The sequence below is a fragment of the Pieris rapae genome, chromosome 2 (genome assembly GCF_905147795.1).
Source record: "Pieris rapae chromosome 2, ilPieRapa1.1, whole genome shotgun sequence".
NCBI classification, from domain to species: domain Eukaryota; kingdom Metazoa; phylum Arthropoda; class Insecta; order Lepidoptera; family Pieridae; genus Pieris; species Pieris rapae.
In genome coordinates, this window is record NC_059510.1 from 7,730,337 (window position 1) to 7,748,809 (window position 18,473).

The 18,473-nt window shown below is 32.5% G+C and overlaps 2 protein-coding genes across 2 annotated transcripts; one reads left to right on the forward strand and one right to left on the reverse strand.

Annotated features, from left to right (window-relative positions):
* Nucleotides 1–3,569: 3,569 nt before the first annotated feature.
* On the forward strand, nt 3,570–6,553 carry LOC111002887 (sperm flagellar protein 1-like). The gene is made up of 5 exons (XM_045632721.1): nt 3,570–3,738; nt 4,225–4,434; nt 4,703–4,804; nt 5,416–5,561; nt 5,993–6,553. Exons 1-5 carry the CDS (start codon nt 3,621–3,623, stop codon nt 6,551–6,553), a joined length of 1,137 nt encoding a protein of 378 aa, XP_045488677.1. The 5' UTR covers nt 3,570–3,620.
* Nucleotides 6,554–6,647: 94 nt separating this feature from the next.
* LOC111002870 lies at nt 6,648–18,384 on the reverse strand. The gene is made up of 18 exons (XM_045631997.1): nt 18,300–18,384; nt 17,098–17,236; nt 16,254–16,401; nt 15,587–15,756; nt 15,132–15,271; nt 14,139–14,283; nt 13,568–13,732; nt 12,894–13,018; nt 12,245–12,321; nt 11,924–12,011; nt 11,593–11,661; nt 11,172–11,227; nt 10,927–10,983; nt 10,240–10,315; nt 9,395–9,524; nt 8,356–8,568; nt 7,456–7,573; nt 6,648–6,769 (listed from the first exon to the last, which is right to left on the reverse strand). The coding sequence occupies exons 1-18, from the start codon at nt 18,363–18,365 to the stop codon at nt 6,667–6,669; spliced, it is 2,085 nt and encodes a 694-aa protein (XP_045487953.1). The 5' UTR covers nt 18,366–18,384; the 3' UTR covers nt 6,648–6,666.
* Nucleotides 18,385–18,473: the final 89 nt, after the last annotated feature.

Here is an 18,473-nt window from a genome sequence, read left to right on the forward strand (position 1 = left end):
GGGACTGGTCAAATGTTATGAAGTGAAAACTGGTTACTGTTAATATTCGGGTTACGTAGAGATTGTAGACTCGGCCAATTAAGCAAATTGCCGCGAAATTAATATGCATAAATAATATTTTATTCTTCTTTTACAAAATTATAAAAAATATATATTTTCTTAGTCATCGTAACAGTATATTTCTCTCAATAAACATGAATAAAAAATTATATTCTGTTGGTGATAATATAATTTTTAGAAACAATTCTCTGACCAAGGAAATTTACTTATCGGAATTAGTGTTGCCCAAATGCAAGACCAAGACGAGACTTAGACCAGTCTTGGTATTGGTCTTGCGTCAATACACCTGGTCTTGATCTTGGTATTGGTATTGCGCTCTCAGTCTTGGTCTTGGTCTTGATCTTGCAGCAAGAGTCTCGCAAGTCTCGCAAGACTTGTAAATACCTATTAGCCTATTGCTATTTTTTCGTCACTCATGTCAAATTGTAAACATTCACTCCGAAAGCAATAAGAATTTAGAGTACCTAGCTAGGTAAATGGGCGAGAATAATAAATAAGATAGACTCGAAGCGAAACTCAATTAGAAATGACTGAAATTGAAATAAAAACTCATATTTATAAGCACACAAGCCGAAGGCCGACAAAGAAAAATGCGGCATTCTTTGATAGATAGAATAAATCTTTGAAAGATTAAAAAACAGAAGTATCAGAATCAAAATCAAATAGGTTTTGTGCCTACGCAAAAATAAAGTGTAGATAATTATGCAAATAATATTGTTTATTATGTTCCTTTTTTATTGGAACTATACGTTGCCTGCTGTTTTTATGGAGGTTACTAGCTACTAGAGTAGATACGATAGAAGTTGATAAACCGACACTGCAAATCTCGATTTTTGGAAATGTGTGATTTTAAAACCAAATGCGTAAAGCAATATGACGTCGCTCATATTTGGAGTTTTTCCACGTTTCAAATTTGTTTAAATCACCCACTATCGAGACAGCATGTCAAATGCTGTGATACACTTGTTGCAAACCGCGGCGTCTTTGTCGGTTAATTATCAAATATGTAGGTATATAATACACCGACCGACCAACAGTTTATTCGCAGAACGTCACATTTTCCCAATCAACCTTGAACCTTATTTCTCTAGTGATAAAGTTGAAAATTTGATAACGCCCAAATCTCAGTTTGTCCTAACTGCAAGACGCAAGAGTATTGCAGGCTTAAGTATTGTCTTGCTCAAGTCTTGCAGGCTTCAGTCTTGGTATTGGTCTTGCTACGATAAGGCGGTCTTGGTATTGGTATTGGTCTTGCAAAAATGCAAGAACAAGACCAAGACTGCAAGACCAAGACCGATTTTGGGCAACACTAATCGGAATAGATGGTACTTGGATTGCTTTTTAAGTAACTGTTCTATGGAATTTGTGTATATAAATGACTTAAAAGAATCATCAAGGTTTTTCGTTTCCTAGAAAGTTGTAGACATGAATTTAATTGTACACATAAATACAAATAAGAAATTCCTTTAATCCTTTCTTTGGAGTGAATGAACAGTTAGCTATTTATTCCGGTTTCTCCATTTAGCTGTAACAACAGTGGACGACAGGTCAATGTCATTTTTTGACACAACAAGCTTTCGCCTGTGGGTCACTCGTACCTATGTGTTTTACACCCAAACACGATAACCTATCTCAATCCATTTCTGACCATATAAGATAGACATCTTAATTCAAATATTGATAAAAGTGTGCCAATAACCAATGGACGGATTGTAATAGCCATCTGTCGATACAAGCTATCCACGGTAGGTAGGATCGGTGTATGTGGATAGCTATATATTGTGGATACCTTTGTATGAAAATGACAGTTCAACTGTGTCAATATCCTATCTTAAGCTTTTAACTTACACTAGTATTTTAAATAATTTAAAAGCTATTTTATATGTTTTAAACATAGACATGTACATTTAAAAATTATTTGTACGGTTTTATTCACTTTATTTGGTTTATATTGATTATCAAATCTGAATGCAAAGAGCGAAGAGATTGCATTCTATCCGTCGCCAAAAATGGATTGTCTCCGTAGGGTTTGGTTATTGGGATGCACATAGGAGATCAATCGACTGTCACGGTCTGATCCGGTCAACCCACAATCTCAGATTGAAAACAATCTGAGATTGTGGATTAACTATTGGGTTCGGGCGTAAAATGTGGAGTAGAGATGCTATTTTTGTTACTATATTCTTATGTAAAATTATTGTAGGTAATTAAGGTGAACACGGTCTATGATCCGTTCTGTCTTTTTAAGCAATACATTTGACCTTTATTAGTATAGTACTACAAAGCTGAACACAAAATAGAATATAATTTTGTGGTAGATTATGTGCAGTTTTATCGTAGTTGATATGCGTGCAATGCTCAGCCCTGATCTTAAACTTAGAAACATCGACAGCACTGTTAATACTCTTATTCGCTCAATTAGCGTCAGGTACAACTCCATGTTTTAAATATATTAAGCATTGGATTTGATAAACGGAAGTCATACTTAGCGCTAAGTTTTGAATCAAAATCTTAGGTTTCGACCGAAAAATTTACGCGTGTATTAGGAATATAATGAAACTTGCCTATTCAGTAATTTATCTATGAAACATGATATAATTTATCTTTTTTCAAAACACACGACTATACGGACAAATATATAATCTTATAATCTTATAAAGTAAATAACATTATTCAATCACACAAACTACCTATATCATAATGCATTTATTATAGCAAAAACTCTAAATCGCTGGTCATAAGCAAAATAGCAGCTGCATAGGAAATCTTAGAAAGTTATTTTCTCGGAATGACTGGGCTGATTCGCGTGGTCGCATACCGTGAAAGCCTTTAATATTATATTTTGCCAAAGAGAAAATAGGAATGTTACCTGATTTTTTGTATAGCTGACATGTTTTTATGTTAATAATTTAATTTATTGAGGTTTAATTATTTTGTATGGTATTCTATGAATATGTACTATTGAATATATATATATAGCAGTCAGTCACAAAACCGTTACACTATTATAGTATTTTCGATAGTCGTCTTACCATGTACCTATTGTTTAAACTTCTCTAATGTATAAGTCCCAAATTGATATTGAGCATATTATCGTTATCAATATTGAATCCATATGACTTGATGTCTACTGTGACTAGCTGTGACAATTTTTTTTAAATCAATTAACTAATTGGAATTTATGAGATAGGTATTCTACAAATATTTGAACCTTCTTGAGGACTGACTTAGACCGCTACTGCTGTTTAACTAACAAAATAAATAGTCTGCTTTGCGTTGATATATCTAATCCAAGAATAATAGGAGTATTAGAGTTCCTTTTATTATTTTGAAAGATTGTTGATACGAAATAACTATAAAAAATATTTTAGTTAAATTAAAATTTAAAATAAAGATAATATGTTTAATTAAAACTATTTTTGGTTAGAATAAAGTTTTCATTCGTTAGATTCTATTTGTGACTGGCCAGCTGTCACAATTTTCATCATGACAAACGCGAAATTCTCAACGTATAATCAGAGCTGTGAAATAAATTAAAAATAAATAAATAATTTAAAATAATGTCTATAACGGAGTCGCCAATACCCCTGTCGGATATCGAGGCGGTGCTAGCCTGGGTGGACACTTTCAAACTATCACGTCCCACTAAAAAGATAAATAGGGATTTTTCCGATGCAGGTATTTGAGATACAAAGCTTTTCTTACCACATATTAAATATATAAAGAGATACACATTCACATGGCGGAGTGTCGTCTGCATAGTAGCCTTATGAAGTCTTTTAATTCAATAATAATTACCGTAGTTTATTTGATATTATTATACATATATAAAACCTAGCTGACCTGGCAAACGTCGTTTTGCCATGTATATCATTTATAATTTAAAAATAGGGGTTGATCGTAGAGGGGTGAAAATTAGGGGTATATGTATTTATTAATGCTGTATCATAAAAAAATTAAAAAATTGTTTTTATCTAAATTTGAAAAAAAATTAGGGGTGGATTACCCTTAACATTTAGGGGGATGAAAAATAGATGTTGTCCGATTCTCAGACCTACCCAATATGCACACAAAATTTCATGAGAATCGGGACAGCCGTTTCGGAGGCGTTTAACCACAAACACCGCGACAGGAGAATTTTAAATTACTTTGAAAATGTTTCAGTACTCCTAGCTGAGATCTTAGGCGTCCATTATCCAAAATTAGTTGAAATGCACAATTATCCGCCGCGAAATAGCCACTCTTTGAAATTGAATAACTGGATGACGTTAAATAGAAAGGTCCTTAAGAAACTAAGGCTCAATTTATGCTGCAACACAATGGAGCAACTAGCTAACTGTGCGCCGGGAGTTATCGAGAGAGTACTTATTATGGGTAAGGAAATTATACCTACATGACCATAAAGTACAGAGTAATATCGTACAAAACAACTATTTAAGAATGAAACATTTCATTGCAACATATGTAAAAGCAATAAGTTTGGGCTACTACTACTAGAATCTTATTTTATTCGTACGCAAACGAGTGCGCCTATTTCAATTTATTAGCAATCATATTTGAAACAGTTTGAATCAAAGCAATAATATTAAATTTTGTTATTAGTATTATAATTCCTTGCTGCAAGGGTTTAATTATTTTACAGTTCGTGATAAGATTCGCCGGGATGAAGAGCTAAACAAAAGTATGAACCAGGAACAAAATTTATCAAGCGGTGGTAGTTACTATGAGACTTGTGGAGATGAAGGTGCAGTACCAACTTTTTAATTATGTTTTTTTTTAAATAGAGGTACATAGATAACATATGTATCAGGATCATGTGAATTATATGTTATGCGTATGGGGATGTGTCAAAATTTATTTAAAAGCAAGATAAAAAAAATCGTAACGTCAATTGATTTTTATATAAAAGATCGTGCTGTAGAAGTACCTACCGTGTAATACAATGTGTCTACCGCGTATGCGCTAATAGGACGAAAAGATATGTAGGTATACAAACTCTTTTGTATAGAACAACCACGGCTTTGCATGGGCAACCTTACAATTTTTTTCCGGTTGCTGAAAGCCAAATTTTGGAATTGAATTGGTTACGGAATTTTCAAAAATGTTTTAATTGATTCAGAAATTGCCTTCTCAAACTTTACCTCTGTATAATTTTATTATAAATAAAAGTGAAAGAAATGGAATGTACATGACTAATTAAATAAAATTATAGGAACTAAATAATACTTAACCTTTTGTGGCAGAGTTTACGATGCGTGCTTTTTGCAAAAAATATTTTTTCGATTGGGTTTTATTGAAACACGGTTACCTAAGACAGTACTTTAACAAAAAAATCATGTAAATGTATAATTGCAGCAAACGTGCTCGTTGTTCCGGTCAAGTCGCGTATTAATGGAATTCTAGAGACGGTTCAACGTAAGGTGGTATGCTACGAGTCCTATATGTCGCTCAAAGAAGAGATGAAAGACGCGAAAGAATCCATTGAAGTGCTTAAACAAAAGGTATCGCCTTCCATTTCACTAGGGATAATTAGACCACTACATTATTCTATGGGTTTTTATTTTTGTTGGTCCATATGTTTACACTCTAGCAGCTTACACTCTGGGTGTTACTCTTGATAAAAACACAACCTGCATAATTAGGCATAGGCTCAAATAATGCCACACAATAGAAATGATTTGTTATTAAATTAATTTAACATGTAAATAGTGATTATATTACTTAGTACGATATTGAATACCCAGCTTACTACAATGTAAGACCTTTTAGCAACGGATTGAAGCGATAGTCCTTTTTTTAAATCTTGGCTGAAGTAGGCAGTCTTTAACAGTTGATAATATATATTAATCATAAGAGTATAAAATTACAAGCCAAAAACGAAGGATTATAATACCCTCCTTAATTCAATGTAATATATTTAATTTGATTTCAGGTTGACCATCTAGATAATTTACTAAAGCTTAAAGATGAAAGAATTGACGAATTGCAAAAGCAATTAGAAAGAAAACAATTTAGGCGCAAAGAAGTTGAAGCTCTGCAAAATAGTCTAGTCATTCCATTCGAGTTAGGTCCTCCTTCACCGAAAGTGAGTGATGTTGTCGTCCCAAATAAACCCCTTGTATTAAAAATTAGTGACTCCATCACCAAAATACCAAAGCTTGAAGACCTATCAAGGCCTAAATCAGAAGAGAAAATTCCTAAAGAAGATATAAAAATCTATAAAGTAGAAGAATCGAGAATTCCAATACCAGAAAAGAGTACTCGAATAGAGGTTGCTAAATCTTTTTCGAAGCCAAGTATTACTGAAGTAACATCGGATGATATTGTGGAAAAATTGAAAGACATTGACAAAATCAGATCCGAAGTTTTTTTTGAAGGAATAGAAATCATTGATCAGAGGACTTTTGACAACTATCTTGACAACGAAGAATTTAAAGATACTGAATCGGATTTTGCAAAAATTAATTTTATATCAGATGCCTTTGTTAATTAATTAGTTTATCAATTAACTGTCGTATATTTTTAGTATTTTTAAAATGTCCGTATTATTTATAATTGTTTAATAGATATTTAGAAATAAATACATGTTCACGTAATTGTTTATTTTTAACGTATGTTGGCTTGGAATATCTCGCATAAACTGGGATTTTGTTTTAATATTTTTGTTATGTTTCGTAGTCGGTCCTTGGCGAAGTTTTCTGTCGGGGATCTGCAAGAATAGAAATAGATTTGAAATTTGAAATAGATTTCTAACACTTTTTAAATACATTGCAGTTTTCCAGTGTAAGAGAGCTTAGAGCGAATGCAAACGGTTATCAATAATTTTATATTGAAATTCAACAATCATTAAAAAAAATCATATAGGTAACATAATGAACGTCAAAAAAAAAGAAATATAAATTTTTTATACAATTTTTTTAATTTTACTTTTTGCTTATATCTGGGGCTTAAATTACTTTTCAAACCAATTTCTATATAAATGATATCGGCTCACCCTTTGCCACGTGACCATACAAGTTCGTTTGACAAAAATAAATGTATGTCATATGGAACATGGTGTAGTGGTTGCAGCTCCTTACAAACATTGTGTAAAAAAAACTTGGCGATTAAAAAGAGTGGCGGAGAGTTTATTGCCAGTTCTTCTCTTCCGTTCTACGCCCTTGATTTGAGAACTGGCAGTAAATTTAAAATAAGAATCATTTAATATTTCTTTTTTTGACGTTCATAAGTGTACAATATGTTACCTATATAAATAAATAAATATTGACTTTGACTTTGTATTCCATTTTTTTTAGATAAAGTACTATCTGTACTTCTCATTATAGCCTAAGCAGAATTTCACTAAGATGAAAGAGTGCTTTAGTATTATTATAAAAAGATAATTAGTATAATTACGTTTTGACTTCATTTTCCAGACCAATAACTCCGAAACGATTAAAATCGACGTCGTTGCGAAAGAAGCATTGCTGGTTGATGTTTTCCAACTTTTCTTTTAGAGGTATCAAGTCGGTCACTAAAAAAAATGGTTATGATCATTTACTACAATAAAACATCTACATATTACATACCAAAGAGACAAGATACACAAATCGCATACAAAACTATTATTAATGACAAGTCCTAATATTTATCTGTATTAAAAACCGATGGAAAGGTTTGAGTATACTAAAACCAACTATTGAAACTTAGATTCTTAGACGACCTATCTAGGATACATACAACAGGACTTTAAAATATAATATAGGATATATAAATGGGGATAAATACCTATGTTACTCAGAGACAACGTAGTATTATAATAGTAAAAAAAATGAAATCGGCCAAATAGTTTTGTTTTAAAACCTCTTTATAATATCATTACTACAGAATTAGTATTAAGTTATATTTTCCCTATATAGACACTATTTTATGAATTAAATACCGATGCAATAGACTAACTCGTAAATGTCATCTCTAATCAGTTCCTATTCTCAATCCTCTAAATTAATTCAGTTTTAATTAATAAACTTTATAAAAGCCGAAAAAGTTTGTCAATTCGACTGGTATTTCTTTCATTTATATAGTGAACACAACAGACGAAAAAAAGGACTTGTGTTAACAAGGGTTTAGCTTGATTTAGCTTTTTACAATAGTGTAATGTTTGAATTGGAATAAACATTAGGTCATAGTCGTATTGGGAACCCTTTAATAAGTTGCTTCATGCCTAATTGGGGGTTATACGACATTTTACAAACTCCGAATGAAGTGGTAAAAAAACTGAAAAAGGTCACCTTGTTTGACATTAGTTTTTAATACCTTTGAAAACTCGTTCAATACTTGACACGTCAGAAAGACTCTTAATGCCACAAGTACAGGGGGGCAAAGACACGGAAGTATTTGACGTCTGTACACCAACGCCATCTATAGTCTGCGGCCATTCACTAAGCGGACTCTCTTCTAGCAGATGGAAATCGACCTTTTCCCTTTTCTTCTTCTCTTCTATCCTCTGCTTCAAGATTTGTAGTTGTTCTGTTGTTTTGATAGAAATTATCATATTATATTTACTAAATCATGCCATAAACAATGAATAAGAGTAAACTCTATGCCACGTAATTTAACTGCCTAACCTTTTTAATTATTTACCTTTGGTTGGTTTACATTGTTAACAATCGTATATTCTATGTAAATTGCCGGCATAAGGGATCGCACTTGGGCATAGACTAATTCATAACCAATAATTTCTGTCACCGCGAAAAATGGAGGTGAAAAGATAAGGTGTCTTGCCAAACATACATTTACGGTATTTCCTTTCTTTTTGCATAAAAGCATAACCAAATACGGCAACGTTGCATGTAAAAATTATTAAGAAAGATACAGTTTTTTTTACAAGCTGCTTTTAGTATAAAAACTTATGAAATTCAAACGGCTTATCAGATTTTCTTTCAAATTTAGCAAAGCGTTTATGATCCCTGAACCTCAAGAAATTATCAAGGAGACGGAAATACCATGCTACAAATTGTAAAGTTAACATGACGCCAGTGAATGCCTTTGCCTCGCTATATAGTTCCACCGAATCAATTAATTTACTATGGGGCATTTGTTGCTTACAAAGATACACTCATTAATTTTTAAGTAATTCGAAGAAAAGCGTAAAAATTGCGTAAATATCCTTTAAACCTTAAAAGCAAACAATGTCACAAAGTATCTAGCGATTCTATGATTGAAAGAAGAGCCTTAACTCCAAGACACAAGGTTATTTTTTCTATAAAATCTATTTTAAATACGATTTGCCAACTCGATGAATGCTAAACCGTTCCGGATGTATAAACAATCAAAATGGACAAATATGTCTTACCTGGAGAACAGGGCTCGTACTCATCAAACGTTTGTTCGTAATGGGTGAAGGGACTGGCCTGCATATAAGGAGGTAGTGTTCTTATGAATGAATCCATTTTCATTGCCTGACATTGTTCCATCGGGCATGCCTGTTTGATATATTATTTGTAATAGCGTACCAAATTGTCTAAACGAAAAGTATCTGGCCACTGTACCAAATCTGGTAAGCCTAGACTATTTTTTTCTGATACTATAGAGACTTCAGGCTATTATGGCGTCAGTCGGTCCAATCATCTGATTTCTATCATTTCACAAATATTTATTCTGTGTTTTATTGTTTTATTTTAAGTCAACGCAACGAACTAAATTAATAGTCTGGCATTGTATAAAGCAATCTTTAAACAATTTGATTGATGATAGTGATAATGATGAGGAAAATAAAACTAAAACAAAAATAAAAATTAATATTTTAGTTGTCGTTTGACACCTACAGCTACAGCTACTGTAGTGTTTCACACTATAATACGGCAAAATCGAATTGACATGATGTATGCTCTTACACTATCCCGTTGTAGAACAACATTTATTAGCCGAGTTTTATTTTCGTTCATCATTCTCTCTGCGATTTGCGTATCAATTACGTGGAGAAACAACTATGGATTTACTCGAGATTAAAATCATGGAATAGATTATTCCTGGTAAAGTTACTCGTGTATAAATTGAAGTTTGGTTGAATCAACCCTTTAGGCACATATTAATATATATCATATAACGATTACGTATTATAAATAGTATGTTTTACAATTATTATCGTTCATCCTGACGATATTTATCTATGTATACATATAAACTTTTAAATTATACCTTTTCGTAGTGGATTTTGTGGTCATGATCAGGAACATGTGAAGGTATCACACTCAAACTGTCGTTGTGCAAACTCCTAAAAATTTAATTTGTGAAACAACTGTTACAAGAAACGGTAATCACATTGTTAAAAAAGAAATACTATAACCAAAACACGAAATTTAAATGCTATCATTTCTCGCATGAATTTCTATTTGAGCATCTTATGTTTCAAATGTTCATTAAAGTAAATAAAAGACGACAATAGACATCTTTTATTTACTCACAGTAGGTATGGAGAGACCCTAATCGCTCAGGTAGCGATTGAATAAGTGAGTTTGACACACTTTAAGGTCGATTGATCGGAAGGTACTCCTGCAAAACTAAAATGTGTGCCGAGTAAGTAATGGTAGATGTTTCAATTTACATATTGAAAAATATTATTATTAGTATATATGTAGTAGTTATAGTATATCTAAGTTTTTAATTCAATTGTAATTTGTTGAGTTCTATTCAAAGGCGAAACTAAAATCCAGTTAAAAGTAAAAATAATGAATAAAGATTAAAAATTTCAACTGTAAACTTCTTTATTAACATCTAGTCAAACCGCTAGAAACGTCGAGGTTTGTAAATAATATAATAAAAGTTTTTTTATTACTGAATATAATTTCTAGAACCTAACGTAAGGAACAATGCAGATTAACATACCCAAGTGCAGATAATGATTCATCCGCCACATCGTCATCATCTAATTTGTATGCGTCTCTATAAATATGTAAAGTATTTGTTATTAAACCCTTGGGAAGAATAGATAATGTTGGCTTCAACAGACAAAATAATTTTGTGTATAGACAGTGGTTCTATAGACCGTGGACTAGGCGTCAACAACGATGAGCTTCCAATGCCTGATAGGTAGTTAGATATGTATGCACTTAGAAAAAAAAGAAACTTACGGTGGCGGCACATCCTCCTCTTCATTATCCTCTATCATTTCATTGAAGAGTGAATCCTGGAATTATGATTTATGATGAATTATATAGATGACAGTTAACCGAATGGACTGGCCCAAAAGAAAAAAACCAAAAAGCGGTGTGCCGACGAGATCGAAAGGGTTAAAAAAACTGCATGGCAACGGAAAAAAATAATGTGAGTGGAAAAGTTTGGGTGAATATTTTTTTTTATTTCTAGCTATTATTCCTAACACTCTAGGTCCTTGTGGTATGTTATATAGACTACAGAGATAAATAGATGACAGACCACAAATATTAATTAAATTCGAACCAGTTGCTAATACAAGCTCGTTTCAACAGGTAAGATTTATAATATTAGTGACGCTTGACAAACTGTAACTGTTTTAAAGAGATATAAACTTACGATTCTTTTCCCTACATTCAAGACAACCTTCTGCGCCCCTGCATCCGCTGATTGCCTTTGCTTCTCGCGCTGAAAAAAAAATCATCAAAGGTTGAGCAAAAAAGCGGCACTTTTCTCGAAGCATTTTTATGAACAATTTTTAGACTTTACAAATTAAAATTATTTAAAATTGGAATATTTTTTGTATTAATTTGTGTTTTACAATATTCGTTCATCTATTCTATCCCTAGCAAAATCGTTAATTCTTCCATATTAGTTGATACTACATATAGTAGTATCAATGATAGTTTTAAGCTACAAGCTAATTAAATATGGTTAAAATAGTACCTACCAATTTCGTGGTAGATGCAATTTCCATTGAGTCCCTCGCTCCAAGCAGAGTTGCTTTTGTAACGGCCGTCGGAGCTGCACTAGATGTACTGAAAATATAGGACCATACTATACCTATATTAATAAAATATTTACGAATTTTATGTAATTAACTGTAATATTCGTAGACATGACACGAATAGATCAAGGCGTCATGGCTACCTTGGAGAATCGCAAGTGCAATAAGTACTTTTGATGGGTATATCGCAGTTTATCAGTAGTCAAAACAAAAACAAAAAGTAATCGTTCATAGCGAAAATACCTGATTAAAAAATTATCTTACATAATTTTTAGTATAGATCCCATGGTTCCTCTTATATCGATACTCGCTCTGGTAATTCGTTTTTGGCTCGTATCAGACTGTAAAATAAGAGTTATGCAACATAATTAAGACGCTTTCATAATAACCGTACAGTTAGCTGGCGACTCTCATCCAGTGGATTCGATCCCCGGTTGTGTATCAATGGACATTTAGTGTATGTTGACGTTGAGTGACCGCGATCGGAGAAGGAAAACATCGAGAGGAAACCATGGGCTGAGACTCACTTAACATCATTTGAGCCTGTCACTTAAAAAAAATCCGGCATCTCAAATGCAAAAATCCGCGACTCACGGCAGGCAGATAAATCACTTACTTGTCTAAGTCGCAGTAAGGTAGTTCGAATATAGAGACGTAATTAACGTTCGATATTCAATCAAGTCGCTAGAATTTTGATTTAAATAAAGCAGCGTCGAAAACATTTAAGTATCTGTCAACCAAATATGACCAAAGAAATTGAAGCTATTTATGTAGTGCTGCTAAATTCTTATCGTTATTTATACAAACAGATTTTTTTTTTCATATTTCAATTAAAGATATTGAAACAGTTAGTTTAAAAGACAATAAGGCTTTTTTGTCATGAATTAGAAAATGATAAGAATAGTATTCATACTCCTCTAAGAGATTGTTTATCTGTTTGCCGACATTCCCATTGTTCTATGGGTTGATGCTTCAAAAATTCATCTTTTATTGTATTCAAGTTTGGACAATTTGAACTATGAAACATTTCATGGAAAACTGTAAAGAAATTCATATAATATTGAAACAACAAAGGAGAGAAAGGAGATATAAATATATGAATCTAATTTCTTTTTGACATCAGCTACACCAATAAATTTTAATACAAGCATTAAAAAAAACTCACAAAATATGTAAGTAGGTATTTAATATAGCTAGTAATGGTTTCGTATTTATCGATGTATTTAAAACTACATGAAACAATTGCACGGCTTCGCACGACTATTTTATAAGCAACTCTTGAACTCAACTATACGTATACATATATGATATATCTCCCGTTATAATGTTCGTTCGTAACGTAACATCGATAGGTAACGTAACGTTTTTAAAAAATGGCCGAATCGTTTTTTTTTCAACTTTACAAATTCTGTCCCGAGTCTGTTCAGGTTTTATAAACTTGCAACACATGCAAATAACGTAGCTTTCTATAGGTAAAGTAATTTACAAAATCGGTTTAGTACGCAGAGATAACGCCTTACAATTCTACAAACTGATTCTACTTATATAGAACAATAATCATGCATACTAATGGTTAAAACAATTTACCGTATTCTTTCCATTTCTTTGGTGCCGTTTTAGCGGCTTTAACAGACTTTAGAACCTCCCTACGTTGTGGTGGATTAAAATCAGCCATGTCACCGAATATTATGAAGGGAGGATCGTCACCTTCTATCGTTTCCCACCAATTCTTTTCCTGACGTATTTCAGTTTCTGTTGATAAAATAAAATACGTTTATTTTGGAACATAAGATCATCATGGTATCACTTATTCCACGTCATTAAATTTGAGCCTGTTGGCATCCCTACTCATCGGCAAAGAAGACAGAGGGTGTTGGCCGAGTGAAAAAGCCGGCGCGAAAAACTTTCGTTACTCTTTTAAAACAAAAGCAAATCATCAAACAATTCTACAATATTTAAAACAAATATAGCAAATTAATTAATCAGAATTTTTTATTAAGCAAAATATTAAGAATATCAAGTGAAAAGGTGCATTTTTTTTGCTTTAAGTTGTTAGAAATCATACCATAAACAAAAATACATAGAACATAGACCATAGTAAAATATGTGTTAGTAATTTTTACGATTTTACAAAATAAAGGAAAGTTATAAAACCGACCTTGTTTAACCTCGTAACAATCGCAAGGGTCCTCTTTCGGGTCATCCTTTATAGGCGCTTTGGTCTTCATCAGGGCAGGGATGTCAAAGAAATACTGGTTTGTTTCAGGAGTTCCACCAGCGAAGTGGTATATGAAACCTAGGAACTAAAATTGACATTTTCATCAATAAAAATAGGGTTTAGGTTATTAAGTATTGGTTTGAACAAGTACATATTTAATTATTTCTCAATCGCTGACTGTATGTAATGAAATAGATTTGTTTGAAATAAAATTGTGAACTCATAAAAGCGTGAAGACATCAAAACTATAAATAATTTAAAAATAATAATAGTTGAAGGTAGTCGCATACTTTTTTAACGAACAAATCTATTTTATGTTTTCATGTCAATGATACTCTGTGGTCCTTCTAAACATTTTGTATAAATAATTTCAATTACAAATCGATTTAATAATATTTTTTTTTTTATTAATTTGTTTTGCCTAAGTTAAATGCGAGTCTGCGCAACAAAGTGTAGCAACTGATATAAATAAAACATTCCCTTCTGGGAATCCAGGTACGGTCATAAACCGCGCAAAAATATTTCTCAGATTGTATTAATCCGACGCAGTGGAATGGTCGAAAAACGCCGACCATACCTTCGTAGAAACCTATTAGGTTCTATTGTTTATGTAAATAGATAAATATTCTCAAATTTAATCAAATGTTTTCCCGATATTGCACTATTACAATTACTATTTGCCGGGTAAATATTTATGGTTTTATCTTAATAGTATGTAGAAAGCGATTATTAATTATTTAATAAAAAATCTTAATTATTAACATATAAATTTTTTTTCATCGAATCGTGAATTTTTTAAGGTTCGGTAAAATTTACTGAATAAAAATAATAAATAAAAATTGATATATTGTTTTTATATATAATATATTATATAAAAGTAACTTAAGATTATTAAAAACAAAATTATACTCAATTTAAATGGAGTTATTTCACCTCCTTAATAACTTTGTCCATTTTCTCTTTCCACTCCTGCTCAACTCTTGCAGCAGTTTTATACCCGCGTGACAAATTTAATATTAATGCCTGACTTTCAGCCAAGATATGCTGTAACCCCGTTATGTAGTTTGTGTAATCTGATGACAAAATACCATCTCTAAATGAAATATGAATTTTAAGATCAAAGAGGTTCGCTTAATAAAACAATTAACAAATAATATTCCCTCAAACTCTGATTTCAAAGTCTACTTCTCAAAGGCATTCAGTATTGTTATGACTTAGTCCTTGAAAGATTTAATTAGTTTACTATAGTGTACATGTCGCAGCCAAGTATCTTAATTAGAGGTTCAATTAACAGCCAAACCGTTTAACTAGCGGCCATAGATCTAAGCGGAGATTGAAAACTATGCCTTTAACTATTTTAAAAACAATTTTATAAGAAATAATATAACCTTCAACAATCCTTAATAGCTGAAGCCTGCTTTTCCGTCTTTCAGAACACATGACGAACATCAAACCGGCCAAGTTCTTGCACTCCAACTGCGTCTGCAGCGCTGACACCTTCTCCTTTCTCTCTCTGTGAGCTTCCCTCATCATGTGAGAGGTTCTTATTTGTTCATTCCTGAAAATAACTGCTCAAGAAGTCTGTGTACTAATATATTCTGTTTCATTACTCGAAATTTTGAAAAAAAAAACCGTACTGCAATTTATTTCCAATCCCCCCCCCCCTCCTGTTGTCCGCAAAAGTAAGCTCTCAATAATAATTGTACATAAACGTATATTACATTTGTAGGAAATTAATTTCGTTTTAAAGCATAGACAATGTGGTTAATATGTGTAAAAAGTAAATAATACACGCCCCCCACATGGTGCTTACGTAGTAATGATAACTTACTTACCCCATAGTAGGTTAGTAATCAGCCATCTGTGCATGACACACGCCGTCGACTTTTAAGATCTAAGGCATGCCGGTATCCTCACGATGTTTTCCTTCATCCTACGAGCGAGTGTTAAATGCACAGCTGGGGTTCGAACCTACGACCTCAAGGAGAGTCGCACGCTCAAGCCACTGCAATCCATTAATCCATGTAAAACGGGATTCAGTAAAGGCATACTAACTGTAAAATGTAGTCAAATCTCTCTTTCATCATTTTAATTTCTTTCTCTATTCGAGATTGAAATTCTGCTGTGAGAGTATCTTCTTTCTCTTTCAGAAGTTTCTCTATCTCTTGTGTACGTCTCTTCGCTTCTTCGGGACTGAGTCGGTCTTAAATAAGAAATGTAATAATTTATAAACATGTTAAATAAAAGATGTGTATTGATATTCCGAATTTTAAATACTTAGATACACGCATAATTAACAATCTACATATCGAAAAAATATTATTATCGTTTAAATGAGTTGAGGATTAACCATTAGTTAAACCGAAAATTTACTTAATACTCATTTAACTTTTATTGTCTTTATCATTACATCATCATCATTATATCAGTACTTATCTACTGCTTTATGTGAAACAAAGCTTTATCTAAAAGAAATGGCGCTACAACCTTTGGTTGTTTAGGGTCTTTTAGATTACTGTATCTGTTTCATGATCATTTGTAAATCTAATAGACAAGTAGGTGATCAGCCTTCTCTGCCTGACGCACACCACATTTTGGGTCTAAAACAAGCCGGCCCTCACGTTGTTTTCCTTCACCGTTCGAGTTTAATGCGCACAAAGAGAGAAAGTCCATTGGTGCATAACCTCGAACGTCAGGGATAAGAGTTAAACCCTAAAGCCACTAGAACAACACTGCTTTATCTAAGCGTTTGAAATTCTCGTAGTCTTGGTTTCGATACCTTTAGACCAAAATGTGTCCTTACTCGACGCAGTCAGGCGTAAACATATAATCGATATTTTTATAAATTAAAAAAAAACTTATAACAAATACCAGCTACCTATAATATAAAAATATCTACCTTTACAAGGACATCGATTAGGCACATCTTGAGGATCTTCCGATTGTTCGTTGTCAATCACACTAGCACTGTTTACAGGCGATACTTGTTCTTCTTTGATGACTGCCAATGCGTCTGCACTACCTCCACCTCGTGACATCTATCAATAATTATTTATAATATTTACTGCACTTTTTCATAGTTTAAGCTATGTGGGCTGAAACTAAATAGACAGACAGTGGCGTATTTAGCAGCAGCCTGAGTAGGCTGGAGTCTATGACGGCAAATTTGGAAACCGATTGTTTTTGCTACCTCATAAAAAAAGATTTTATTTTATACAGAAGTCTCCAACAAATTATGCCCAGCCTACCCAATCAGTAATCGACATTGGCCCGCACTTTCCATAAGTGAAAAGAGCGAAATTGCAGAAAACGTATTTCCCACTATCCTCTATAAACCTAAAAGTGTCAGTCTTACTACAGCTGCGAACTGGATGGTTTGTGTAAGATTTAGTGCTCATAAATCAAACCTATATATAAATTATTTTACGTGCAACGTAAAACGTAACGAAATGAAATTGTTGAATTCGAAAAATAATCTAGCACATGACAATTATTGCGATGGCGGCAAAAATTTCACTGCCTTGAAAATTTGTAAATCCGTCACTGTAGACAGATCGTCACATTTTGATTATATTGTGCGTATTAATAAACGTACTTTTAAGTAGGTATATATGAAATACATACATTCAACGAACCGGGTCTTGGAAAAGAGTAGGTTATTTTATTATATCAATTTCAACAAAATGGATATTGGACAAAAATGGACGTCTTGTAAGTGTGCTAAATCAATTTAAAAATAAAGATAAACATCCTTAGAATTTGTTTATAATATTACTAACGTATTTCGTGATTATTTATTTATTTTATTTATTTATTTATTTACACTTCGTTGCTAAAGAAATACAAATAACACAGTATATATAAATTACAAGGGATGCAACGGGCGGCCTATAGTTTAACGTAGCGGTCTTTTTTAGGTTTATACAACTTATACACAAATCACAATAGACCTAAAAATTTAGAAATTCAAATAAAAGACAGATTAAGTTAATGTTGTTTTGTCTCTGGCTATTTTATTAAAGGAGAGTCAGGAAGGGGATGAGGTACACAATGACAGTTACTCAGGTAAAAAACCCCTATGAGTTATGACACAAAAGTTACCTTTACATACCCTACCAGTTTCAACTTTATTTCGTTATGAAACGTAATCAAGAAGGAACAATGCATTAAGGTTGAATTAAATTTCTTAATTGAGTCTTACGAAAATAATAATATGATTATGGAGCGACGTCATTACTACGTAGAGCTTACAAGTCAAAATCCATGCGTCAAATA

Bases quoted from the DNA above. Each gene is read 5' to 3' on its own strand.
- LOC111002887 (XM_045632721.1), top strand. From the start codon at position 3,621: ATGTCTATAACGGAGTCGCCAATACCCCTGTCGGATATCGAGGCGGTG. The intron at 3,739-4,224 runs GTATTTGAGATA...AAAATGTTTCAG, and splicing joins TAGGGATTTTTCCGATGCAG to TACTCCTAGCTGAGATCTTA. The intron at 4,805-5,415 runs GTGCAGTACCAA...GTATAATTGCAG, and splicing joins TGAGACTTGTGGAGATGAAG to CAAACGTGCTCGTTGTTCCG.
- LOC111002870 (XM_045631997.1), bottom strand. From the start codon at position 18,365: ATGCATTGTTCCTTCTTGATTACGTTTCATAACGAAATAAAGTTGAAA. The intron at 16,402-17,097 runs GTAGATATTTTT...TTCTTATTTAAG, and splicing joins TAATCGATGTCCTTGTAAAG to ACCGACTCAGTCCCGAAGAA. The intron at 7,574-8,355 runs GTATTAAAAACT...CATTTTTTTTAG, and splicing joins TATTGAACGAGTTTTCAAAG to TGACCGACTTGATACCTCTA.